General features: G+C 50.5%; 2 protein-coding genes across 25 annotated transcripts in view; one reads left to right on the forward strand and one right to left on the reverse strand.

Moving 5' to 3' along the window:
* The window catches only part of Ssbp3 (single stranded DNA binding protein 3), a 137,824-nt gene extending 128,101 nt beyond the window's left edge, over positions 1-9,723 (forward strand). For 20 of the 21 annotated variants that reach the window (XM_063288492.1, XM_006238532.5, XM_006238534.5 and 17 more), the window contains 5 exons: positions 431-501; positions 6,347-6,425; positions 7,264-7,292; positions 7,388-7,489; positions 8,063-9,723. In XM_063288492.1, coding sequence (XP_063144562.1) covers positions 431-501; positions 6,347-6,425; positions 7,264-7,292; positions 7,388-7,489; positions 8,063-8,092 — 311 coding nt within the window. In that variant the 3' untranslated portion in view covers positions 8,093-9,723. The remainder of the gene's footprint in view (positions 1-430; positions 502-6,346; positions 6,426-7,263; positions 7,293-7,387; positions 7,490-8,062) is intronic. The other variant, NM_053358.2, reaches the window with a different exon arrangement.
* Positions 8,434-26,755, reverse strand: Mrpl37 (mitochondrial ribosomal protein L37). 4 transcript variants are annotated; one of them, XR_005504533.2, is made up of 8 exons: positions 26,325-26,755; positions 24,529-24,712; positions 24,326-24,441; positions 21,784-21,969; positions 20,699-20,856; positions 17,685-17,888; positions 10,471-10,622; positions 8,434-9,942 (listed from the first exon to the last, which is right to left on the reverse strand). XR_005504533.2 is itself a non-coding variant. In XM_039110683.2 (7 exons), the coding sequence occupies exons 1-7, from the start codon at positions 26,668-26,670 to the stop codon at positions 10,590-10,592; spliced, it is 1,227 nt and encodes a 408-aa protein (XP_038966611.1). In that variant the 5' UTR covers positions 26,671-26,755; the 3' UTR covers positions 8,434-10,589. The 4 variants fall into 4 exon arrangements, 3 of the variants coding, with proteins under 3 accessions (XP_038966611.1, NP_001004235.1, XP_038966612.1); XM_039110683.2 differs by having other exon boundaries at positions 8,434-10,622; NM_001004235.1 differs by lacking the exons at positions 8,434-9,942; positions 10,471-10,622 and adding an exon at positions 16,223-16,429 and having other exon boundaries at positions 26,325-26,722.
* Positions 26,756-26,787: the final 32 nt, after the last annotated feature.

The following is a 26,787-nucleotide window of genomic DNA, read 5'->3' on the forward strand; positions in this document are numbered from 1 at the left end:
CTGGGTCACGATAACCCACTCCCTATGTTAATGCGGCCCAGGCCCTGGCCAGCCCCGGCTCCTCAGCCTAGCAGAGTGGTTCTGGAAAACTTGCTGCATTTTCCTTCCCTGGGTGGGGCTGAAAGAAAAGACAGGTTGTGTCCTTGTGTCTGTCCTTGCTAAGCTTAGGGGATAGATCTGTGTCCCTGTGCTGTGCCTGCCCAGATGTCCTGACATTCTCAGGTTTGTGGTTGAATGGTTTTCTCAGTTGAATTTTCTGTGATTAAAAACTTTGTGAATCTTCATTAAATACAAATTAGCCAGAAGATGGTGATACTTAGAAGAAATTTTAGGTGATAAAATACAAAAGAATGAGTTCAAGTGCCACGAGTTTGTTTTAATTAAGAAATGAATTAATCACCTGAACTATACGGTTTCCACTATTCTACAGATTCAACAAATTCCAGTGACAACATCTACACAATGATTAATCCTGTGCCGCCTGGAGGCAGCCGGTCTAACGTGAGTCTGCTTTCTGCTCATTTACATACCAGATACCATAACAAATCATAATTAACTTCATCAGCTGAGGGGAAAGCAAGCGTAATTGATTTTAGCCATTTGTTACCAAAGATGAATAACATAAACCATCAGAAAAGCGATTAACTCTTGGGCAAGTCAGTCCTCTTCTTACCGCTAGTGGGCGGTAGGAGGGGCGGAGCTCGCCCTTGGATCAGGTGTGAGGATGCTAGCAAGGGAACACCCCGGGCTTCTGGGGCTCTGGCTGCTCCCCATTCTTCTGCCTGTCTGTGCCACCTTGGGTAGTCCCTCTTGCCCATCCTTCCTGTTCCCCGGGCCTTAATGCTAAGGGTGAAGCCTGGGGAGCCTTTGAACCCATGCTGATGCCAATAGGACAACTCCTTCATCTCCACTCCCGACTCTGTCCTCTCCAGTGCCCCACAGAGCCTCCCTATACAGTTCTACCTTGTTTCTGTAGTTGTGGAGAGGAGATACCCTCTGGTTTTGTGGTCCCAGTTTCTGGGAAAAGACAAAGATCACACCAGGTATTAGATTTCTGCATGTGGGCTGCCCAACACTGATGACGACGCCAAGCGTGTCTGGTGGTGAGGAACAAGTCCAGGACCCTGTGCACATAATCACATGCCTCCTCCTGTCCTGCGCCTCTGGCATCGGATGCCACACACATTTCATCTTAGAGCAGCCTTCAAAGGCCATGTTCTTTGGCCTACCTCCTTTGCCAGGGCCATGTGTTGAATGCATATGGGGAGCTCTGTATGATGCAGCCCTCCCACCCATCCACTCACCTTTCTTCCCCCTCACTAGGGTTGTCTTTTGTCCAGACATTACTACTAATACTGAGACACCTCAGAGCATATGTGCTGTTTGTAGCAGTGGGTATAGAAGACTGAGAATACCAAGCCCACTGGACCGGGTGGGGAACACTCTTGTCAGATGGAGGTGATTTAGGTCGTTTGCCACCTACAGTCACTGTTGCATTGTCACAGCCGTGGCTACTGCTACGTATGGCTCAGGCCTTGTGAGCCTAAGGGCTGTGGCCTCAGGACCTCTGCCTACTGCTACAGTTTAAGTTTGCATCACGATGCTACTGAGTTTACGTGTGGCTTTATGAATACCGTGACCACGTGTGTAAGAGCCGAGGTCATGAATCTAGGAACCATGAGAGTGCCAGCTCCAGGTGATCCAGATAGCATCAGAGTAAGCTGAGTGACACACAGCATGAGGACAGTCAAGAACATTACACTGGATCAAGACAGGTACTCCGGTGGGGAGAAAGGGGATAGGGAAGCTCACACTCTCCCAACTGTGTAGGGACTGGCATCTCCTTTGAACCAAAAGCTCTTCTTGTTCTTCAAAGTGACACTGGTGTCCATTCAAATACAGTGACCACCCCACCCCTGATAGCGCTGAGTGTAGGCTGGACTGAACACTGCCATAACTCTGTTCCCTGATTGCTCTAGAACTAAGTTCCAGCTGCAGTGGTTATAATAGAAGTCCAACGTGTGGAGCATAGGGATTTTGATAACAGTTGTCCCAGCCCCTTGGACATAGAAGTGCTCTTTATGGAATACCAGTGACAGCTCACATCATTGTAACACAGGATTGTACACTGAAGGCACATTTAATGTTAGAGCACATGCCCTACATGCAGGAGACCCTTGCACCACCCAACAAAACAAAACCAACCCCTGCTAGGTGTTTTGATTTAAGAACTGGAGTCCTATTTTATCTTGATTTCCTAAAGGCTTTTAATGAAATTGCAGAAAGCAGAACTGTCCTCTTATCAAAGCCAAGCTCCAGTTTGCTCATTGATCTGCATGTTCGACAAATAGCTTTAATATCACGCTTGGTAACTTGATCTGAATGCTCTCACCAATGGAAGGAGAGCCTCTCACACCCTGTGCCTGGGCTTCCACAAAGGGTTTCTATGACAACAGCCCTCACGGTGAAAGTTTCGGTAACTTGTCAGTTTGCAGAAGAACTTCATGCAAGTTTTACTTCATAGAAACAGAATGCCTCAGATAGATACCTGTAAGGTGACAGTCACTGGGGTTCGGAGAGATTGCTCAGTGGTTAGAGCACTGGCTGCTCCTCCAGAGGACTCAGGCTGAATTCCCAGCACCCACATGGCAGCTCACAACTGTCTGTAACTCCAGTTCCAGACGCTCTGGCACCCTCATGCCAACACCCATGTAGGACAAACAACAGTGCATGAAATAAAGATGGCAGCCACAGAAACGGTGGTAAATGCTGTTTCTAACAACTCCATAGTTTTTTTGGGAGGGTGGAACAATGCCTTTAGTCCTAGTACGCAGGAGTTCTATAAAGTGAGTTCCAGGAAAGCCAAAGCTACCAAGCCAACCCCCACAATTTATTTTTACATATGAGACGAGCTGGCGTGGTGGTTCACACCTACAATCCTAGCACCCAGGAGGCAGAGAGGTAAGAGGATTGCCTTACATAGTAGCCAAGGCTGTATAGTGAGCACCATGTCTCAAAACACAAGAACAGCACAAGTGTGAGGCGAGGATGTCCATCTCTAACCTGGAAGGGGGAGGAAGAGGGATTGGAGTAAAAGGAACTCGACGCTTGTCCTCAGCCTCATACACGGAAAGAATGACTCAGTTTTAGGCGTGAGGCTTCGAAGAACTCAGCAAATGCCATGGTCAAGGCCAGCCAAGCTAAACAGGCCTTTCTCAAAACATTTCTTTCTTAAAACTCACATGGACTTCAGCTAGGATCTCACAGGTGCAAGTGTCCTCTGTGGCTGAATACCATTTCTTCGTGAGAAAAGGGTTTGGGGGAGGGTTGTGTGCTTCGTCTCACAGGCAGGAATGACCCAGAGCTTTCAGGCATTTCAGAGGTTGGGGAGGAGGCAGAGGCAGAAGGAAGTTGGACATGTCAGGACAGGATCATCGTAGTGAATGTACAAAGCTTCCTCCTTTCCTTAGTCCACCTGGCTGCTACCTGCTGTGGCTAACCGGCTGGCTCTCAGTTTGTTTAAGCGGCGGTGTTCTGATTTGGAAAGTTAACCAGGAGACTGAAGTCGTAAATGGGACAAGAGGTACCACAGCAAGTGACGGGGTGGCCTCCCACCTCACACCAGTCCACAAACAAGTACTTGGCGACTGGAAGGTGGGCTTGCCGTGCATGCACGCAGTCCCACATGCCATTTCCCAGAGCTCGTGGCTTTATTTTGTTTGTTACATGCGTGTGCTGCCAGCACTGGGGAGGTGGAAGTAGGAGGCACCCAGAGCTCACAGCTCAGCCTGTGTGGCTGAGTAAACAAGCTCCAGGCTCAGTGAGAAACCCTGTTTCAGAAACTGAGGTAGAGAGCAGTGATGGAGACGCAGCTCTGACCTCCAGCTTTCCCGGGCAGGTGGGCATTCCCCTCTATGTGCACGTGTGTGCGCACCCATGCACATGCTGAAAAATAAAAGTTAAATAACATTAACACCCCAAATATTTAAACCAGGTGCATAAACCAGGTGCATATTGACGCACACCTGTAAATGTAGCTACTCTGGAGGCTGAAGCGGGAAGATCGCTTGAACTCAGGAGTTCAAGGCCAATCAGGGCAAGCAATAGAGAGTCACCTCAGAAAGATAATGAGAAGGTGAAGCAGAAAATCTACAGAATGGAGGGAATATATGTGATTAAAAAAAATTAAACTCAAAATATGTAGAGAACTCTAATAACTCCATAATAAAAAAAACTCAATTAAAAAATGGGGCAAACATGCGAATAAATGCTTCTCCAGCATGGTGCAGCTAGGCCATAGACACACAAGAAGCCGTTAGGAAATGCTGTTTAAAGCAGAGCTAGGCCAGGCGGTGGTGGCTCACACCTTTGATCCCAACACTTGGCAAGCAGAGGCAGGTGGATCTCTTAAGTTATAGGACAGCCAGGGCTGTGCACACACATCACAGGAGGAGTATGGTGGTGATCAAAGCCATGGGTAGTGACTTCTTGTCTGCAGTAAAGAAAAGAAGCCCTGGTCCAGTGTTAGTTAGTAGGCATGCTGAATGGTGCAGCTGCTAAGGAGAGCAGCTTGGCTCTACTGGGAAGGGCAGAGGGCTGCGTGAGCCTGCAGTTGGACTTGGGCATTCCTGCCAGAAGTGGGAATGCCTGTCTGCAGAGCTGAGGGTGAAATCATCCTGCGGATATGATGAGCAGACGTGTGTGGCAGAGCAGAGTGAGGTCTGCCCTGGGCTTCCATCCATAAGCAGGGATACGGGGCAACCTAAGATATGTGCTAAGAGGGTAAGAGCAGCCAGGGGAGACCATGGGCTACAGTGTGCAGAATTAGCAAATCCATAGACATGAAAGAGACCGGTTACTGTTGAGGGTGATGGACGTTGAAGGGGTAGTGGCCAACCATAAATGTAATGGATCACTTGTATGACGTATGGATGTTTTAAGTTACTAAAACATTATGTGGAAATATATACTTATAATATATAATTTCAAAATTGCCTGATTTGGAGACGGAAGTGTTGGTGTATATCTTTATCTAGAGCTTGGGAAACAGGCAGGCAGATCTCTTGAGTTTTGGAGCCGGGGTTACATAGGCCCTGTATCAGGAAAATGACGAATCCCCTGATTTTTATATGTTGGTCATATCTGTGTTAGAATAGTGATGTGCATTTGTACATGTGTGTGGTGTGTATTATGTTAGCAACTGTAAACACTTTTTGGTCTGGGGGCAGCTGTGTCTTAGGAGCTTAATAAGATGACCATTCCCCATTTGGGCTAATTAGCATGAAATTTGTGCCTTGGAAAGGTGACAGAGATGTTGGACCTCACTGTTCAGGAAGCCCTGCCCTGCCTTGCAATTTCAAGACCCCAGTGCCTCCACTCGTGTGCGTGCTGCCTCCTGTCCTGTGGTCTGTTGCCCACAGAGCAGTTCTGGAATGGCTTCTGTATCTGTTCTCCGCCCAGATTCTGTTCATTTCTGCTAGACTCTGCAGCCTCCTCCTTGAAGCCTGTTCTGGTTTCCCTGCCCATGTCCGAAGCTGCAGCCATGCCTTGTCTATGGCTGTGTTTGGAGCTCAACCCCTCTGGCCCCTCTTCTGTTGGCTGGCTGTGACACAGGTGTGACCCCGTTCTGTTTTCAGCACCCAGCTCAGGCCAAGTCCTCCCCCTGTCACATCATGTCTAGCCCCTCCTACTCCCTATCCAGTCTGCGTCACAGGCACCCATTCCAGCATAGGCTCAGCCTTACTTCAGGACCCTGAGATGTGGCCTTGTGTCTATTCCTTTCTGGGGTGAGCTTAGCAGTTGCAGACAGAATAGGGGAGTATACTCCTCCCCGATACCCCTCGAAACTTAACATGTCTGAGGTCCCCATAACAGGCTCCTGGTCCACTTTCTGCTCCACCTGGCCCCCCAGGAGACTATGCAAAGCACTTCCCATGCAGGTGACAAGTTTGAATCATTTGTCTGGACTGTATAGTCTAGATACTTTTCTATGCAACATGGCTGGTGAGCCAGGCACCTCAGCAGAAGTGGATCAGGTCCTGTGAGGTGGCCCAGGAAATTGGTGAGCTGGCTGTATATAGAGTCTGGTGGCTTTTGTCTGCTTCCTTCCCCTGAGTTTGCTCTTTTACTGTTACCTAGGCTCAGGCTCCTCCACTTGGCTGGCAGCCATGAGGGCCAACCAGCACCCAGGGCCTAAGTCTGCACAGGGAGGCCCATCAGCCTGGAGCATCCTAGGTGCTCTGCTAAGCCCCTGGGGCCTGAGGCCTTTGCCTTCAAAGGTGCTTGGGAAGCAGAAGAGGGATGCAAAAGGTCTGGGCCCACTAACCAAGCCCTGCTTACCCCACAGTTTCCAATGGGTCCTGGCTCAGATGGCCCAATGGGCGGCATGGGAGGCATGGAGCCACACCACATGAATGGATCCTTAGGTAAGCCAGCACCTACACATACTCCACCGGCCCAGGCCTGGACTCTGCTTTAGCTCCTCGGTCACCTGGGCGTATGACAGGGTTGGCCTTGACTAGGCCCCTACAAATGCCCTGAGCCAAAGCAGGACATGAGGGTCGGGTGTCCTCTCTAAATAAATAATGTGAATTGGTATGCACAGTTCCAGAGAGGAAAGCGTCCTTCTTAGAGGGCCGAGACCCCCACAGAAGAGTGATCCAGCAACTGGACCGGGCCAGGCATGTTTGCACACATGTCCTGTAGTCATTCAGGAACCAGAAGCAAGAGGGTTAGGCCTGCCTGGATAACACACAGTTTTCAAAATAAAGAGAAAATGAACTAAAGATGTAGTCCGGGGTTCAGGCACTCACTAGAGCATGCACGAGACCTGGTGAGATCCTGCTGGGCAGGCATATCTTCAGTCTGAGTACTCAGGTGCCCAGCTGGGAGCACAACTGATTCCTGGCATGGCTGGGCTATGTAGCAAGGTCCTGGCTTCAAAAAAGCAAATGGGGCTGAGAAAATGGCTTAGACAGTAATGTGTTTATTTGTTAAGCATGAGGACACTTAGAATACTAGCACTGTCCAGGCAGAAACAGGAGATCTGTAGCTGAATCAGCAAGTTAAATCCAGGTTCAGTGAAATAACCTGTCTCAAAGGAAGGTAGAGAACCCATGACAATGATCTTTGACCTCCCCCAATGTATATACATACATACATGAAAACATGTACCTACATATCGCGCGCGCGCACACACACACACACACACACACACACACACACACATCCACCATGCTGACTCCATTTTTTCTTCCTTCTTAGGATCAGGCGACATAGATGGACTTCCAAAAGTGAGTGGTACTCTATTGCCCCCACCCCCAATGTCATCCCGTCTGTTAGGCCAGGCTTTGGCCACATGGACTCACCTGCTCATCTCTTCCCACAGAATTCTCCTAACAACATAAGTGGCATTAGCAACCCTCCAGGCACCCCTCGGGATGACGGCGAGCTGGGGGGGAACTTCCTCCACTCCTTCCAGAACGACAATGTAAGCCCTGCAGCCCCGGCTCCTCTAGTTCTTGGGTCCCAGTGGCTCCCTTAGGCCCGAGGGCTCTATAACTGCGTCTCAGCCATGCTGTCTTTTATCTCAGTCAGCCAGTTGCAGAGCCTCAGCCATTCGTCGTCTGTTTTCTGTTGCCTGGTCCTTCCAAGGGGACTGTATAACAGCTGGGAGCCCTGGATTGAATTGGGGCATATGGCCTTCCATGTCCATTGTCATTGATGAAAGCAGCTTTTGAGAGCCCCAGACTGTCCCCAACCCACAGCACCCTTCAGGAACTCTGACTCACCAAGTCTAGTTCTCCACTGTATTGCTTTCCCCAAAGAGCTGACCCCAGAGGATAAGAACTAGAGGTCATTTGTACTGCCAGAGTTCCTGGCAAGGACTAGAACTGAGCTGGTCCCAGGAGGAACTTCCTGCCTCCTTCACCTGTCGCTTCCCATTGTGCCACCAAGCTGGCTTTGTCAGCATTGTGCAGCAAGCCTTCAGCAGGTTTTTGGCACATTGGCAAGTCCATGGCCTCTCCCCTCCACCTGATCCTCAACTCTGCTTTCCCCACAGTATTCTCCAAGCATGACGATGAGTGTGTGATCCCTTCTCCACAACGCTGAGAGCCGGCATTGCAGGCAGAAGATGCCAGAAATTATGCAAGAAGAAGTGAGGTGTCGATACCAGGAGCTGGGGGAGGGCGTCTCCTGCTCCCCTCCATCCCTCCCATTCTCTCCCCCACCTTTCCCAATTTTAGTTTCATGCAATAAAAAGGCCAAACTTTTTATTCCGTCAAACATGAAGGACAAAACTCAGAAATATATTTCAAGTCAACGACCAGAAAAATCTCACCTTCTCCCTGCCCAAAAGGACCTTTCTGTACATGACACTTTTTGTTGGGTTTTTTTGTTTGTTTGTTTGTTTGTTTGTTTGGGATTTTACTGTTGCTGGGATTTTAAATTTGTTTTTTTGGGGGGATTCTTTGGGGGAATTTTTTTAATGGAAGCTTCTAGCAAGCCCTATGCCCACCCAATCAACCTCATTGCTTTCTTCTTTAATAAAAGGAAAAAAGGAAAAAGAAAAAAAAGGCCAAAAAAAAAAAAAAAGGAAGAAAAACCCACAAGCCCTGCTGTCTATCCCCAAGTCCTACCACCAGAAAAGCTAGTCTAGGTGTGCAATATCACACTGATGTTGTAGCCATCTAAAAATAATAATAATAAACTGGACAGTTTACAATTGGTGGTTTCTTTCAAAAGCTGTTTGGGGAGAAGGAACTGAAGTCAACGGTTTCCACGTGGGCCTTTGGGGTTTGTGCTGGGCAAGGAGATGCAGGTGTCCACTTTGCTCTGGCTGGGCTGGCCATCACAACACACTGGGCCAGAGGACCCAGAGCCCCCAACTTGCCGTCACCCAACAGAGACCATCGCTGTGACCCAGCGTACACACTGTTCCAGGATGGCTGCCTCTTCTCCAAACCTCTCATGCCCAGCCACAGGGGCCTCCAGTCCCTCGGTCCCCACCGTTTCCTGGCAAGAATCCTGCTGGCTGGGTAGTGGCCCAGGCTGTGTAGGAGAGGCCCCACCAACAGGATGACTACAATCTGGGCCATAGAACTGACCTCCATGTTCTGGTCCCGAGCTCCTCACATAGTGCGCACTGGCAGGGCGGGCTGAAGTTGTGTTTTTCTTTTTTTCTCCTGTTTGTCCTTTTTCAAAGATGGGTGTTGGTTGGAATTGCTCTGTATTTGCTTGGAACTGGATGGACAGACTTCAGCATTGCTGTGGGGTGGGGGGAGCACCAGCAACCAAACAGACACTGTTTCTGGTCCTGTTTTTATTTTCAAAAACTGATGAACCTGATGGTGGAGCCTGTCCCCTCTGAGGAGGGGTGACTTGGCTGCCCTGGCCTCTCCCCGTGGCAACCATTGTGTCTTGCTCCGGAAGACACTGAGTTCTTTGTACATTTACCCCCTCTGTGCCCCGCCCATCCTCGTAGCTGGTCTTTGTTTTCTTACCTCCCCTTTCTGACCCATGTATATCATATTATGTGAGATACCATCTGCCTGACAAAAGACTTGTGCGGATCCTTGGGAACATTGTAGCTGTTTCTGTGTTTTTTCTTACCTTGTAGTCTGGTTCTGAATTATGAGAGGAAAAAAAGTAATTATGATACATTGTAGTTTGTGTACGATATATGTTGATAACGTTTTATTAAAGGGACATCTTTTTTCCGCAGCCCTTCCTGACATACTTGGGGGGACCCGGGTAGGAACTGATACTGATCAGGAAGGAGAGGCTGTGCCTGGCGCTTAAGTTCGGTGCTGAATGCTGTGGCCTTGGGAGGGGTTTGGGACAGGTAGATGCCAGTCTTACCGCAGACCCGTGGAGGCCTTAAGGTAAGGCAGCTTCTATGATCTGCCTTGCAGTCACATTTTAGCTTCCACGGCTTTTCTTCTACAAGTAAACAACAGTCCCAGGAAACTGTTTTCTCCTGGGATGGGGGCTGGTCCTCCCAACTGTTCCATATCCTGCCTTCTCCCAGGGCCTAAATTTGTTAACCTCCATGCCCAAATGCCTGATGCGTCTGGATTTTGGGGTTGGTATGGGTGGGAGTCAGTAGATTGGATTTTTTCTTTTCTTTAAATCTCACAGGCAGGGATGGAGGTGGGAGAGGCAAGGCTTGGGGATGGGCAAAGGATTTCAGGAGTGGTGCAAGGTGACCTGTGGTTTACAGAGGGGCCGGACAGTGTGGCAGACGCTAGCTGACTTAACAAAGTACAGTTGACGTCCTGGGTACATCTGGCAGGCCCGGGATGGGGACAGTGCTTGAGCATAGGTCATTCTGCTCTTCTAAGACTCTTAGGACCAGATTGTAGCTCCCACAGATCGGAGTATTGCCTCTGACTAGAGTTGGGTGGGCAGGTTAGTTCTTCCTCTAGACACTAATCGTGCCCCTGTGGAGCGTGAGGAGTGTGTGCTCACCACTTGGCGACTACTTGGGAGGATAGTGGGGTGGAGAGAAGCTGGGCCGCTCTTCTCAGCAGTTTCTTGACTGTGGCATCCTCATTGGTGACTGTGAAGATATCCTTGCACATTCTCATTTATGCTTCCAGACGAGAACTGTAGAGGGCGTTCTGTGTGGGAGAAGATATCCCCAGCTCTGTCTCAGGTGGCAGGTAACCTGCACTCGTTCCCCCTACCCCAGCATCACAGCCACTCAACCTGGTTTTAAAGGAAAGGATTGGTCCTCCCTCACTAGAGTGTTGTCATTCCCTTGCTCAGGCCTAACCATGACACCAGGGCCAGGCCAGGGCACTGCTGTGAGCAGCATGAAGCTACTAGAGAGGAGAGGACTGACTCAGCCTATGGTCTCCATGCTGGAGCCCCCTGTGCACAGGCACCTCACTGAGAAGTGGCCTGGCTGCCCTTTCCCTGGAAACTACATCCAAAGAACCAGAGGCAGGGCTGTCTTTACCTGAGGGCCTGGCCTATCCCTGTCCATAGGCAACAGAGGAGCAGCGCTAAGACTGCAGACCCCATTGAGTCTGGGCTCTGGGCACCTAGAGTCATGACTTGTTGGCCTTGACTCATGAGTGGAGAGGAACCACCCGTTCTCCAGAGGTGTGTGGCTCTCCAGGCCTTGGCTGTGGGCTAGGCAGGGAAAGGGGGACTCGAGGAAACTAGCCTTTCCATTGGGCTTCAAGGTTGGACAAAACCAGCCAGCTGGGGGCCATGTATTGAAAAGATTGCCTTGTGATGGACAAAGGTTTAACTTCTGAGGCTCCTTACTCTTGCTTGCAGTCACCTGCTCATGTATTTAGTGACACCTACCAGCTAAGTAAAATAGGCTGGGCAGGATGGTGCTACCCTAACCCCTGGCAGGCCAGGCAGGTGATAGAACTGCTCTGTGGGTTAAATTGAGTCAACTAGATAGAAAAGAAAGCAGACATCTAGGCCTGTGTTAAGAGACCCACTTAGGACTTGATGGCATTTGAATGTCTGATGGCTGGAGGACAGCTTAGGTCATCTAGAGAATAGGTCAAGATGTGTCCTTGGGTTTCCAGAGATTAGAAACAGGAAACAGCAAGGGAGGGCAGAGGTGGGCGAGGGACCACGGCAAGGGTCCAGAAGGTCTTTCCTAGCATTTGATGCTCCCTGACAGATGTCACCTAAACCTTGGGTCTCTTTATGCCTTCCTATCTGTTCCCTGGAGCCAAGCTCCAAAATCCCCACCAGGAGAAGGCTCCTTGGCTATGGCTGCTGTTGAGTTCCCAGGCCCTGTGCTGAGTCTAGTGTGCCTTCTCTAAGCCAGGGCCTAGCTCCTGGCAGGTGCTCAGGGGGTGTTTGTGGAGGAACACTGAAGGTTGCTGAGTCAGTCAGCCCTGTAACAAGCTCATGACGCCTGTTCCCAGTGTTCAGGCTAGACCTTAGGTGTGGAGGAAAGGTGGCCTTTGTGAGCGGCTGCTACTGCCGATCCAGAGGAGACTGGTTTTTGTCAGTGCCCACTAAACAGCTAGGAACTCTTGGGGACAGGGACTGTGGCTCCCAGCTTGAGTTTCCCAATCCCAGCACAGTGCCTAGCACGTAGTGCCTAGTCTAGAATAGTGTGAATGGCTAAATTGCCCGAGATGTAGGGAGCCTCAGGACTCCAGTCCTGACGCATTTGGGGGTCCCCACATCAGTCTATCTGGGTTAGAAGCCTGTAAATTATGTATGTGCTCTAGGGAGAGACACATGCTCTCCGAAAGCTGAACTCTTGAGAATGGAGCCTACATGGGTCAGGTGAGATGTAGCCTGAGGCATGATCTCTCAAGTGGAAGCATCCTAAACAGGAAGTGCTGGCCTTGCTCTGCCTGCCCTCCTCACAGCCCAGTTCTGTGAACTGAAAAGTGGGGCCAGCCTGGGAAGGAGACAGCAGGCTGTCTGAGGTCCATCATCCTCACCTCCAATTTTTTTAGGGAAGGCCCCTACTGGGAGACGTGTGTGACCCAGAAGGTAGAGTTGAGGCCCCAGCACTGAAGCTACAGCGTGGCATTCCTCTAGCTCCTTAGGGCACTTACCAACCAGGGCACCTGAAGTCTAAAGGAGGGTGCTTATGGTGTTTCCCCGTGGGGAGGGGGAAGCCAGTTGAGGAGGTCTGGTTCCTAGCACTGGCCAGCTCACTCTGACATCAGACCTGATTTTGGCTGGATTGCCACCTCTAAGAGGTCTCTGGAGGCGTGACTTACCCAGTTACTTGCACTTTCTCTTTTGGCAAAGATGCAGCTCTGGAGGCTGCTCCAACCTTTACCCAGCTCAGAGCTTACACGGTCTCCAAATCCTCTCCTGGCCTGCCCTACTCTCCATTCAGGCCTGTGCCATTGACTCATGGAGACTCACTCCATGTACCCTTCTGGCCTGGGAGGGCAGTGCTAACATCATCTTCATCTGCTAGTGGTTGACAGGTATACGCCCTCCTGAGAACCTCCCCCTGCAGATCTTACCTTCTAGGCAGTGGCCAGTGGCATGTGAAGCCTGAGGCTGCAGGGCAGCTTTGTCTGCTCAGCACCCACAGCCTTGTATCAGGTCTGGCACATACTAGATATTTCAGGGAACTATTGAGAATGGGTTCTCTAGAAGTTCCCAGGATCAGGTGGGAGACTTGGGTTCCCCATACCCTCAGCATTCATGTGGGCATATTGAAGAGACAGCTTTCAGGTCCTGTGCCTGCTTCCAGGGACTCAACTTGAGTGAGTGAGCTGAGCCTGTGTAGCTCCTTCCAAGTGAAACTGCAAGGCAAGGCAGCCTCTGGCAAGCGACTGCCTGGGACCACCCAGGACCAGCCTCAGAGAAGTCAGCAGAAAGGGAACCCTTCCAGCTGGGGCTTGAAGGCCTCCACAGTGATCTGAGGGAAGTCTGATTAGATGCAGCCCACCTAATTAAAAGGTGAAAGACTGCAGGGGCTTTGTGCTCACTCTGTAGAGGACGGGGACAGCTGGATCCTGGAGGCTGAGGGGAATGGCCTCCAGGCCAGATTTAATTCCCTTGAGACTGAATTGAGCCAACCTTTCTCCCATATCCTTTTTAAAAATACTTATTTTTGAAATAGAGATTATTGTAGCCCAGGCTAGACCAGAATCCCCAATATAGGCAAGGATGAACTGAACCTCTCATCCTCCTGCTCTACTGGAGTGTTTGAGTTAGAGGTCTATCTCCACTCAGTGTGGGGGAGTTTCTCAATGACTTGGGGACATTCAGGTTCATTATGAAAGAATCATTTTGGCCCCAAGTCTTTTGCTTAAAGTCCCCTGGGCATCTCATGCTGAGTGTGACCCTGTAGCTAGCCCCTCTCCTCTCCTCCCCTACACAGCATCTCTTCTCAGACGCAGGCACCTGTCCTCAGACTCTGAGCCACAGACACAATGTCATCCTGTAAGGAAAGCGGAGGGGAAGAGACAGACGAGGCAGCTGGGCACGGGGAGCTGGGGAAGGGAGTTCATCTTGGCAGTAAGTTATGTGGGCCTTTCAGCCTCCTCAGTTTTCCCATCTCTATGGGTCGGGGATACCCACCATTCCTCCTGCCTTGGTATGGAAAAGCTGCACTTTGTGTTCAGTTTGCTTCTCTGTGCTGTGGGCTCTGAGTGCATATAAGACCATGTCCACGCTGGAGCTTGGGGAGCATGGATTCCCAGCCCTGGAACACTGGCCCATCCGGGGACATCATCAGGTCTCAAGCTGCAAGGTCATGGGCTGACTGTGCTTACTGAGAGCCTCCACCCCCCAGGCTGGTCATTTCACCCTCTACACCAGCCATCAAGCCAGTGATAGGATGATAGGACGTGGGCTGCCTAGGCTTCCAGCCATCGCTGTCATTGCAGAGGATTACCATGGTGGCCTCCAGCTGGCTGTCTCAGTCATCTGCCGACTCACCCTCTATGCTCCCACCAGTGTTGAAAACACTTCCTCTGAGTCAGCAATTCCACTGCCAACAATTTACCCAATGGCCACGCTGGCAGACTTGGAGCCATGAACAGGGATGTTTGCTGCACATTTTCTGATAACCAGTGCCCAGAAACAACCTGTATGGCCATCTGCAGCCACAGCTGTAGCATAGGAAGGTGGGCTGTCCGTGCTGGTGTGGCAGGACCCTGAGATTAGTTAAGTGTGTAAGGAGGACACTAAGTACACACAATTGTGTGCTTTAGGGCACATGAGTCTTGACATGGGGTGGGGTGGGGTGAGGGGAGACTGGATTACCCCTTGAGAAAAGGACAAGGAGTTGCTTGGGGTGACTAACTCTTGCACTTTTCTAAATCCCGTCTTTACCTTCTGTTTTCATCCTGAATGGCAAGGTAAAACTGGTAACAAGGCTCACTGGACCCCATGTCAGTCACCTACCTCCCCTGGAAAGCCCAAGGTGCCTGGTGTTGAAGGCCTCATGAGACCCCCAACCTCTATCCCAACCCTCCATTTCCACATTCCCAGACACCTGACGTGCCAGGTTCCTTCTTCTTTCCTACCTCCCCAAGTCCCACAGCCCCTGCCAAGCCCCAAAGCTGAATGAGCAGTGGGAGAGCACAGCCTGGAGTGGAACAGACATGGCCCAGTGCTACTACTTTCTGATGATGTTACCAAGCTACAAGGTCTCTCTGTGCTCTTTCCACAGGAAGCCTGGGTATTCAGAGTCACCTCACCATGTATGAGCAATGTGGCTCTCGGGTTCTGGGGACGCCACTGAAGCCTCTGGTGTGATCACAGATACAGAGGCAACCACCATGTTCCATCAGTGTTCCTCACAGGATCTGGACCTAGGCTAGTTTCTCCCCAAACACCCAGCGGGTCTGAGTCCCTAGGTATAGATTAAGGAAGCTGACTCAGAACATCAGCTGTGGGCACATGGGGCCACTCTATATGGTTTCTCCTCATGCCTTCCACATACCCATCACTCAGTGCTTTGACTGGACGACTACCCTGTTGACCACAATGTGAAGCAGGACTTGATGGTGTCTGGAGCCAAGCTGACCCAGGAAACTCATCAAGCCCATCAAGCAGGAAACCTACAATCAATGTTCTCAGAGCCTCTAGAGTCACTGAGGAACGCTTATGCAACTTGAATAGCTTGAGGGCACTGGCTGCTCTTCCAGAGAAGCCAGGTTCAATTCCCAGCACCCACATGCCAGCTCACAGCTTTTCTGGGCACTAAGCATCCATTGGTACACAGACATATATATAGACAAAAGCCTTATGTATTAAAAAGAAAACATTCTGTAAGAACTCGGCTCAGGTTCAGAGCACCTGCCATGAGGCAGGGAAGACAGCCAAGTCTAGAATCTTCCAAATTAGAAAGGGGAGCAGAGGTGTGGCTCAGCACTACAGTGCTCTTCACAGGTTCAAGCCCCTGAAAGAAAACAAACACAAAAAACCAACCAAGGGAGGAAAAGTGTGCCACATGCCAGAGACGACCGTACTCTAGATGCTAAGGTAAGGAGAGCAAGGTCAAGGCAAGGCTGGTTACACAGCAATATCTTGTCTCAAACACACACACCAGAGAGAGAGAGAGAGAGAGAGAGAGAGAGAGAGAGAGAAAGCTCAAAACTCTAAAGGAAGTGATATTAGCTTCAGGATTTGGATGACGAAGCTCAGGCACCATCTAAGCCCTTACGTATGCAAAACCCAGGACCTGTATTTTAAGAGGCAAGAAGGCACAAGGTGTTGTCCGCATACAGCGCATACCAATGTCTCACAGACAACGTCAAACCAATGCAATACTAAGACTTTATTTCCATAGAGACCACTAGGCTGAGAGAGCGGGAGGCTCGCCCAGGCGAGCACCGTTCCAGGACATGAGCTCTTCAGAGGCATCAGGCCCCAGAAGGTTCCTGGTTCACACAGCACCATGCAAGTACAGAGCTAAGAACTTCTTGAAGGTCTCTGGCTGGAAATCAACAGGCCCAACAGGTTCCTGGAGGAAACACAGACCATTAGGACACTGCTACCATTGCATGGCAGCAAAGGGAACAGGTCATTTTCTGAGAGCCACCAGTGCCTGGTGAGTCACTGTCATATCCCGCATCACCTCTGGGAATGAGGACACTGAGGAGCTGGTGCTGCAGATGGGCAGGGTTCCTGGCACCCATTGGCCAAGTCATCAGCTGACACTGCTCTGGCTCCCAAGTCTCTCACTCCAGTCACCAGGAAATGACAAGAACCCTGCTTTCTACACTGGCTTGTAGGTTCCTGCTCTCACTGTGTTGAGCTTGTGCTCACTGCTGGAGGCCTAGGAGGGAGGCAGATCTGGCTCCTAACCTCAAGAAACTTCCAATCGGGTATTTCGCTGACAAGAAAACATGACAGGTCTCATTACAGAAGCAATAGGAAGAGGCCAAGGTGTTTGCATGTTTGACTAACTCACTGACTTTCGCACACGGAGGATGAGTAGAATGAGCTTGGAAGGAAGGAGCTTCAGACAGAACAGTGCATTCAATAGCACAGGGTTACAAATGAAGGCAAGAAGGACCAAAGCAAGATTAGAACCCAAGCCCACGGTGGTGGGGCTCAGAGGCAGGAAATCAAACTGCAGAGGTTAAGTGGGAGCTCTGACCAACCATGGAGAAAGACCAGGGGGTGATGGCACCAACCCCTGACAATGGGGGTGCCTGGTAACTCTGTCACAAGGGGGGTGGGGCCGGAAAAGGGTCCAGACTCCCACAGCAGTTAAAGGGGAGCAACGCTGTCAGACGGGAAAAATACCACTGAACTGACTGGACCTTCACAGGCCACTTGCCCCACCCAGCACAATGGCCTCGGGCTTAGTGGGTCCCATAGCCCCCATGCTCTGACATGCCATCCTCAGAGTACTCCCCTTCCTAGCTTGGCCTGAGCTGGTTTAGACATCTTCCCTGCCACTCCCCAGACACCAGGGTGGACTCTCAGCTGAGCCCCAAGTGTAGCAGGAACAGGGTCACAGGAGAAAGTCCACACAGCTGACAGGCACTTCAGTGCTTCCAGGGGAGTTTAGCAGTTAACCACAATGTGACTGTGCTGTAACAGGGCCCACCAAGGCACTGAAGTGGGCAGGGGAGTAGACACAGCAGGAACTGTCGAGAAGGGCAGGCCGATGTGAGTGTCCAGTCCCTAGATCCCCCGACCACACCAGGCCCAATTGCAAGGAGTCAGGACCCTGTTGTAATCGCCAGGCTGGAGGCAACTAGACTTACCACCACCACCTTTTTTTTGATGACTGGGCGACACCAGAAGTGCTGGTAAAGGAGCTGGTCTGAGTCTGTCCATACCAAATTCTTGACGCCCTCACTAGATGTCAGATCTGTGGTGTTCAACTGCAACACCAGAAACTGGAAGACACGGCCATCGGTGCCCACGCTCTGCACGACTATGGGCTGCTCCAAGACTCTGGCTGTGTTCTAAGAAGAGCGGACAGATGAGTCAGGGAGTAGGATAGTGCACACCAGTAGCCCCACTCCACCCTTAACACACCCACTTGCTTCCTTTTTATGGCTTCACCTCAGGTAGGTAAGAGCATACAGAGCTCCACAGTCCACACCCAGTCTCTCCTGACCCAGACAGGCCTTTCCTTACCCACCTAGGCATCTCCTCATGTAGCCTGGCCCCCCACAACCCAGCAGATTTCTCTTCACCCAGTTAGGACTCCCCTCACCTAGCCTAGCCTTCTCTGCCTCAAGGCCCCCAGAAAACTGCTCTGCAACTCAGTGGTAACCCCCACAGCTCACTGGTGATTACTGGACAAGCCCTGACGTTCAGGCAGATGAGTTGGGAAGGTTAACGGGGGGGATCTCTGAAAGCTGCACCTTCCCTGAGGAGACAAGAGTGACGTGCTGTCAAGGCTAACCCAGAGGTTTCCTATCGGACTATCACTCAGTTCTCACTCCATCTGCCAGGTGAGGAACACACTCAACATGGTGACCTGACTTGTCTCAAGTCACAGAGCTGGCCTGCATCACTGGGCACTTCTGAAAGCCCGACTGTCTGCTCTGCAGTCACCTGAGTTTCATTTGCTTCCTGCGACTTGTCGTCCAGTACTTCGGGCATGTCAGTCGGGGCCTGTACTAATCTCATGGTCACAGCAATGACACAGCAGTTATGGGAGCTCACCTGAACGCCCAGGTCCCCTGCCTGACTTTACTCACGGCTCTCATAAATACAAGTACATTCCTGCTTCTTAAAGAAGCTGAAGTTTAGAGAGGTTTGTTCAAGGGCAGCCTGAGACACGAGCTACGTGAGGTGACCTACGGTGCAGGCTGACTTGACATCCCAGCAGACTGACAGGAGAGCCTTGTCCACCGTTTGTCTGAGTAACTCTACGGCCTGCCTCTGTACACTTTGTGCCAACCCAGGCTGCCATTGGCCTAAGAAGCAGGGCGTTCCTAAGGCGAAACCACTGGTGCTTTGCCCCTCCAGGGCTCACCTGACTTTAGGACTAGCTAATGGAAGTCCCAAGTGTGGGCCACACCAGGGCTGCTGGTCTTATAAATACCTGTTCTTAGCTGCATGAGAGATAAATAAAAAGTGAAGTACCTGTAAGTGTTAGCTGAGATTCTGTATTGACTCTTATCTCCCTCTACAGATCAATAAAACTGCAGGCAGTACATAAATTTCTCAGCAATTTTACCTTTTACATGGAGGCTCTTCCCATAACTGCTCAACTTCACAGCCCCAGGAATGATTTGTACCTGGAGACGGTGGGGAGGCCGCTTCTCCTATCTATCTGGGTAGCAATTAGTCAGCACTGCTACACAGGCCCTTCTGGCAACAGCTGGCAGGGACTGCACTGAGCCTGTGGGCCTGGGCTGTGGTAAGTGGTTGCTTCCTTCCTCTGCCTAAACCGGGGGCACCACATCCTTTTGAAGCCATAGGAATCACAGATCAATCTCTGCTTTCCTACTCATCATGGGTGATTTACCTAATGTCACAGAGTTCAGGAAATATATAGGAGGAACAGGACTAGAGCCAGCTGCCCACCACCCCTCCCACACTAAGACAGAAGAAGGCCACATGAAGATCCACAGCTGCTAATCTTTCTGGTTCTATTTCTTACCATGATGGGGATGGAAACTGGGGGCTCCCACATGCTGGAAAAGATGCTCTACCACTGAACCATACTCCAGCTCAGACAGGCTCTCAGCTGTGTGATGAGGAACAAAAACTAGCCTTCCTGAGATTGTCTCCTCATCTGTAAAGCGAGGCTCATAGCGCCTGTCACACGGCTGCTCAAAGGCAGATCATGTGCGTAGTCCTCACACTTGAGTGTGGGGTTCCCAGAGCTTGCACCAGCCTCACTGGTGGGCTTTTGGAAGACTGACTGCTGAGCCCCACCTCAGAACCTCTGACTCGGTGGGGCTGGGAAGTCCAGGTCTATCAAGCTCCCACATGAGGTCCTAAAGCCCCTCCAGAACTGTAGTTTAAGAACCACTAATATCGAAAGTTTGTTAATGGGTGTCAGGTGATCAATACAGGACAGTTAATTCTACTCCTCCCCACTCTTGCAGCCTACCAAACCCAGCCCTGCCAATACCGAGAGCAGGCAGGATGGATGGAAATCTCAATCCCTCATTCTCAGGAGGACACTGGGCTTTAGGTTCTAACTGAGACCTGGGAGAACAGCACAAGTTCTCAGAAACATGCCCTGAGTTTCCACCCCTGTACCCCATTCAGGCTTTTTCCCCATTTTGAGACAGTTCTCTATGACAACCTCTCAGCCTCCATTCTGTACCAGCTAGGTCTTGGAACTTCCTCTTAATATTAAGGACCACGACCAAGTGGTATCTTGGGTCCCCGAGCTGAGGGGGCTCTGCCTGGGCCATCTGGAAGGCCCCACTCCCTAGGCCTCCTGATAGTGCTGTGCACTCCAGTTCTGACCCTGAAGAGCACACTGGTATGCACATGAGTAGGGTGCCCTTGTTCCTGTCCTTTCCCCAGGCTTCCTGTTAGAAAACGCAGGGTGAAGTGATTAGTTCCCTGTCATCCCATGGCACTGGAAAGGGGAGCTATTAGAGGGCCACTGTGACTAAATAGCGCACCAGCCCCATCAGCTTCCAGGACAAGTCAGGCAGTACAAGTTAAGCGAAGTGCATAGTCCTGCAATTCCTTAGTCAAAACCAAAGTCAGTCCCCCACACCATATTTCCAGGCAGTAGTCTTTACAGCAGGGAGTCAACCCCAGAGAAAGCAGTTCCAGAGACTCTCAGTATACATACCCCATAGAGGAGCCTGGCCTGAGCCAGGGCATTTGCGAAAGCAAACAGGAGCATCTTAGCCCTTAGCTGTTCTGGAAGAAAGCGCTGTGGCCGTAAATTGGCTTTTTCCAGGATATACAAGGTGTGGGGATGGGGATAAGGATAGCCCTCCCGGAATCCTGCAAGAGAACAGACAAGAAAGGTGAGGAGACAACAGATTCACCAGTGTGCCACAGAGAAGGAATCACAGGGGACACTGGCTATGCAACCATGCTCATAGATGTAGGGATGGCTACTGAGGAGTTGAGGCAGAAGCCAGAGGTGGCTTATAAAACCCAGAAAATGCCTGTCAACCTGCAGCAGGTACTTCCTACCCACATTCTAACTCCATCCACTCGTGCTCATCCAAGCGCATGGTGACAGTAACACTAAAACACAGAGAGAGGGCTGTGGCTGTTAAGAAGGCAGAAGGCAGTACTCTATTAGGAACAAAGGACTTGTCTCAGACCTCACAACATCAGACATGACTGAAGTGTTCACTGTCACATCACGAACCCCTTCTGAGATGTATGAATACATCTCTGGTGAGCTGGGAGCTTCTAGAATAAGTGGCTGGAATGGGTGAGTACACATGAGGAAGGAGAGAGCCGCTGGAGACATGGGCTCTGAGAATCAGGGAAAGGAGTGCTGGCTGAGAGCCCAAGCTTTCCTGCACACCTTGGCCTTCAGGCTGCTCCACTCTGTAGCTTGTGTGCACCGAGCTCTAGACAGGAAGCAGGGAGTGCACAATTGGAGCCTGCTGCTGCTGCCTGTGAGGAGCTCACGGTCTAGAGGGGAACCAGACGGGAAGATCAATCACATCCCAGCAGAGATGTGGCAAGAACAAGATCCAGGGTGACTCAGGGACTGTGGGAAGAATGAAAAGTTCCTGATTGAGACTCAAAGTTCATCATTTCTGGGAGGAAGTGATTCCTAGCATGGACTACTAACAATTAAGTTAGGAAGCACAGGCTGCCACACGGATTCTAGAAGGTGCTGCATCTGTAGCACTGTTGGGGCATCTTTCCCTTTCTCGGTACTGCCTAAAATCCAAAGCTTTCCTGTACCTGTGTCTTCTTTCACTTCATAGACATGGCACTCCTGAAGATCGATGGTAGGAGATATGGGATAGAAGGTTTCGAGAACATGACTTCTGGTAGCTTCAACCTCCTCTCTGGAGGCAATGGGGGGCAGGGGATCCTTGGCACTCAGCATGGTACTACTCGTACCTCGGACCTGAAGGAGAAGAGACTCTAAAATGGGGAAAAGAAGATTAGTCTAACTGGGTCTTTTTACAGCTCTCAGAGTGTGAGGCCCTCATTACCCGCAAACCTGAGTCCAGTCTGTTATAGGTTCTCTAGATGACCACCCTGGTCACAGAACACACACATGGCACCGGGACAATAATTCTGAGCCCCCCCCAAGAGATGAGGAACTATGACATTCTTTTCTTTGTGTACTCTTCTGATAAATCCCAAGACCCCTGACTCCTGGGCATCCTTCATCTTCCAGCAGCACCAAGCCAACAGTTAAGTCAGAATTACCCTTTGCTCTCTCTTAAGGAGCCCGTTAGGCAGCAAGCGTTGCTATGGAAAGCACAAGCCATATTCAGACACAGCCCTCTGCAAAGCCCAGAGCGCCTCCTGCAGGAAGCAAATCCTTTACACTGGGCAGCTGGAGCACCTGGGAGGCAGAGGCAGGAAGATCTCAGCGTGTTCAAGGCCAGTCATGGTTACAGAGTGAGCCTGCTTGACAACAACCACCAAGGCTATCTGAAGGAGGAGCAGGGTGGCTCTCTCTTACTGGACCAGCTAACTCTCCACCAAGGGGCCAGACTGCGCACGCACATGTTCGGCAGCAGCCCCGTCCTCTGGCCACTACAAAGTCCAGCTCCATCCTCACGCATGCCATCTGGGTCATGATCATCAAAGCTGGCTTCAGACACTGCCAAATGCCTTACTGCTTCTGGTGAGAAAGCTCAGGGCAGGAGTCTGCCAGGCACTGAAAATGAAGACTCGCACACAAAAGCATAGAGGAGCAAACCAGGGTGCGCTGAGCATGACACAGGAGAGCAAGAGGCATAGAAAGAGAAGGGCTGTGAGCAGGGGCAGAGGAGACCATTCAAACCCAGGCAAAGAGCCAAGTTCTTCTTAACAACCGAGTGAGAAAAGCCAGGCAGATCAGAGCCTGGGCTAAGTTGGATTAGCATGTATACTACATGGGAATACAGGTGGTCAGAGGAAACACATGCACAACTCACTAATCACTGAGCCTGCTGTGAGTACATGGAAATGTCACTTGTACTGTTCCCCTGGGGAAGCCACATGCCACTACCAGACGAATGTGTTTAGAAAGACTGTTGTCAGGACCCTGAGTGGCTCTGAGTGGCACTGCCCTCTGCAAGGGCCTAACTTCAGAAAGAGTCAAATCCCAGTGTGAAGGTAATAGATTAGGGCTGTTGTAAGATTAGAGATCAGCTTGGTCGATGGCATGTCATTTAATTAGCATGCAGCCTCCCAAGATCCGTAAAAAATGAATGTTACATCTACAGACAGATAAATTCTGCAGTAATTGCACCTCAAGATCAGTTTCCTAAGGCATTTCCTGTTTCCTCACACAAATGTGCTTGGACCTCTCCTAACCTTGGGTTTTAGATTCTCCCCACAGATCACTGTAGTGTGGTTTCTAATTCAATTCCCTCCACATCTCTCCTCCAGTGACAGCTCAAAATGGGGCAGTTTAATTAGAGGTAATACTTGACAATGGGCCAACAAGTACTCTCCATTAATGAGGTGCACTAATTTCCTTAGTGGTACCATTACCTCTGCCAGGCTGACTCCTTGCCAGAAGTCCATAAGCATAGGGGGAAGAGGAGAAAACCCGCTCACACCGACATCCTAAGTCCCACATATTCCACTGCGGGTTTATTGCTCCCTAATTCTATCTGTTTGAGCTCCTGACTGACACTGCTGTCGGGAACACCAACAGGCACTGCCAAGTACACAGCATGTGCGAAAGCAAACAGGTGAGAAAGCTATATACCAACGAGCTCTCCCTGGCAAACTCAGGGACATGGGGAGGGGTCAGCAGAACAAGTGACACACGTAGGGCTAGGTGGAGGCCGCAGCACAGAGGGCCTGGTGTCACATGACAAATGACAGTGTAGGGTGATGAGCCACTCTAGCAGCTCTGCTCACACAGCCATGGAAGGGAAGCAAAGGTGCAGCGTTGGTGAGGGAGAGATCAGTGTGCTCTACCATTTCCCTGGCTGTGGGGTCGTCTTGACACTCCCAAGCATACTGTGGGGCTCAATGGATACAGTCATCAGCCGACACTGGTAGAATAAAGTTTTAGAAGGAGATAAAAACAGAAACAAGAAAGTTGGGCATGGTGGTACAGACTAGAGGATCACAGTCTGAGGCCAGCCTGTGCTATGTAGTGAGACACTATCAAGGGTGTTTCTGAACCCACAGAATAGGTAGCAGGAGATGAATGTGAGAGATGAGATCTGGTGGTAGGGCTGACAGAAGGATCAGACACACAACACAACCAGAAAAGCAACAACAACAAAAGGCCCAGCAAGGCCTTCTGGTACATAGGATGACTAACCTCGATTCCAGGTGGTGGCTAAGGAGCAGTTTTGGGCAGAGGTCCGCCTGGCTAGAGAAGGGTGCTTGATAATCTGGGACTTACACAGCTGTAGGAGGTTGTCCACAATGAGCGGGCTTGGAGAAAAAAAAAAGATATCTAGAGACTTAAAGCAACATGTAACTTCCAACACTCCTCAGTTATCTTATCTGGAGGAAACTCACCAGTAAGTCTCTCTCTTGGGGATGTCCTCAGTGGAGTGCCAGAGCCGGGAATGAGAGATGATATCCAGAACACGTTGTTCTTGGTTCTCGATGTGATTGGTTGGATCATCAACAAGACTAAGCACTTTCTTGGGGAGACCCTCTATTAACTTGGTCTTAGTAAGCCAGAGAGCCTGCTTCATACCTTTGGGACAACCAAAAAGAAAAAGAAAAAGAAAAAGAAAAAGAAGAAGAAAAAGAAAGAGAGGGGACAGCTTAGGAAGGGATGTTCATGCCTGCAGGGAGCACCACAGAGAAGAGGCTGCCTCAACAGAGAGCTGGTTTTGTTTTTGAGATATCTGAGAAACGAAACTTCCAGGTGGTAAGAGTAGACTACGGGAATAAGTGCTTAAAAATGGAAGGAGTTCAAACCATGCCCAAGGCGCCGAGTTCCCTGCTGACTCCCCACAGAGAAATCAAAGGTGTGAGACTAGTTCAGTGGATACTGGCCCTTCAAATAAAACCCCAGCTCTGTGATTTTCTTTTTTTTTTTTTTTGCTAGCAATCTCAAGCCAGGTTTTATGGTTCTCTAGCACAGAGCAAACTATGTAGTCCTTAGAGCTGCTATTTACTGAATGTCTCCTCCTGTGCCATGAACTTACTATAAGTTAGATGGGATTCTGACATGAAGGGGAAACCTGGACAGACTGAGTTTGCCTCAAGTTGCTTATCTTTAAGGTGATACAGGTAAGAGGAGAAACTGAGCCTGTCTACCATGAAGTCCACAATCTCTCCACAACCCCAATCCTCTTCTCAGGCCCATATCTTTTTTTTTTTTTTTTTTTTTTTTTTTGGTTCTTTTTTTGAGAGCTGGGGACCGAACCCAGGGCCTTGCGCTTCCTAGGCAAGCGCTCTACCACTGAGCTAGATCCCCAACCCCCTCAGGCCCATATCTTACAAGCGTTTATTGTGACTTTATAAGACCTCTCTGTACCTTGAGGAAGTGTAGGATAGAAGATACATTTCCAGACTGGTTCAATGAGTGCAATCTTAGCCTCTGATCTTTTTTCTAAGATAGGGTTTCTCTGTGTAGCCCTGGCTATCCTGGAACTCACTCTGTAGACCAGGTTGGCCTGAACTCCCAGAGATCTTCCTGATTCTGCTTCCCCAGGGCTAGGATTAAAAGTGTGCACCACCACCTCCCGACTGCAATCTTAACTTCTGAAACACATCCGTCCACTATTGTCAGGGTCACTTAAAAGAGTCATGTCTGTGAGATCCTTCACAGCACCTGAGTTCACTGAAAATGGTTAATGGCTAGAAAAATCAGTTTGCAGGCATAGAAGTGGGCATTTTAGGAGGCTGTGCCACCACCACCATCACCACCATTATCCCCACCCCCCACCCCCCAAAGTGTTTCTCTGTGTATCCCTGGCTGTCTTGGAATTCATTCACTCTGTAGATCAGGCTGGCCTCCAACTCAGGAAACAGGCACAAGACACTATGACCTGTTCTTAAGTGGGCAGATTTTCGGGTCTTTGAAAACATATCCCAGACCTATTTAACAAAAGACACTAACCTAGGAAAGTAGCGTTGTAGACCTGCTTCACTATCCCTTCTCCATGAATGTAAACAGATCACCTCCCGCTACACTCATTCTCCATTGCTCCCTCTCACAAATACTGCCCTTGATCCTGACAACTCTTGGAAGACGGATGTCACTCAGATTCTACTTCGCAGAGGAAGAAACTTCCCCAGGGTCGGGATCATTGCTGAGCTGATAACAGGGTCTCCTCCCGTTTGTCCTGAGGCCTCACCCTCAAGGAGTCGACAACGCTGGTGGAAGATGTAGCAGGGTTGCTCCTTGTACAGAGGCTGCTCGTGGATGGGGGCCGCACGGTGGAACCGTGGGTCAATCCAGCCGCGCTCCCACGGCGGGAAGATCGGCTTCGCCAGCCACGGGACGAAGTGCTTCTTGCCCTCGTAGGTAATGGGTTCCAGGCCAGGGATCTCGTACACCCTGTCCAGGGGGCGAGGCTCCGGTTTCCGAGTGGAGCGCACACCCCACTCATACGCTCCGCGTTTCGGGGCCCCGTAGCCCCCGAGGCCGAGCCTCGCAGAGCCAGCGAGTGCCCGCATAGCGGGCCCGGACGCCAAGGCCATACCGACTCGGGTCTTCACTGCACCTCTACCTGGACGCCGCCATCTTTGCCCGGGCAGGGCCTGCTGGGAGCGAAAGGGGCGGAGCGCAGTGGCTCATTTTGCGATTGACAGACACTT

The sequence above is a fragment of the Rattus norvegicus genome, chromosome 5 (assembly GCF_036323735.1).
Source record: "Rattus norvegicus strain BN/NHsdMcwi chromosome 5, GRCr8, whole genome shotgun sequence".
Classification (NCBI taxonomy): domain Eukaryota; kingdom Metazoa; phylum Chordata; class Mammalia; order Rodentia; family Muridae; genus Rattus; species Rattus norvegicus.

Excerpts from the sequence above, each read along its gene's own strand:
- Mrpl37 (NM_001004235.1), bottom strand. The coding sequence starts at position 26,670 with ATGGCCTTGGCGTCCGGGCCCGCTATGCGGGCACTCGCTGGCTCTGCG. Across the intron at positions 21,970-24,325 it reads AGCCACCACCTGGAATCGAG|AGTCTCTTCTCCTTCAGGTC; the intron begins GTTAGTCATCCT and ends TCCCCATTTTAG. Across the intron at positions 17,889-20,698 it reads AGGCCAGGCTCCTCTATGGG|AACACAGCCAGAGTCTTGGA; the intron begins GTATGTATACTG and ends CGCTCTTCTTAG.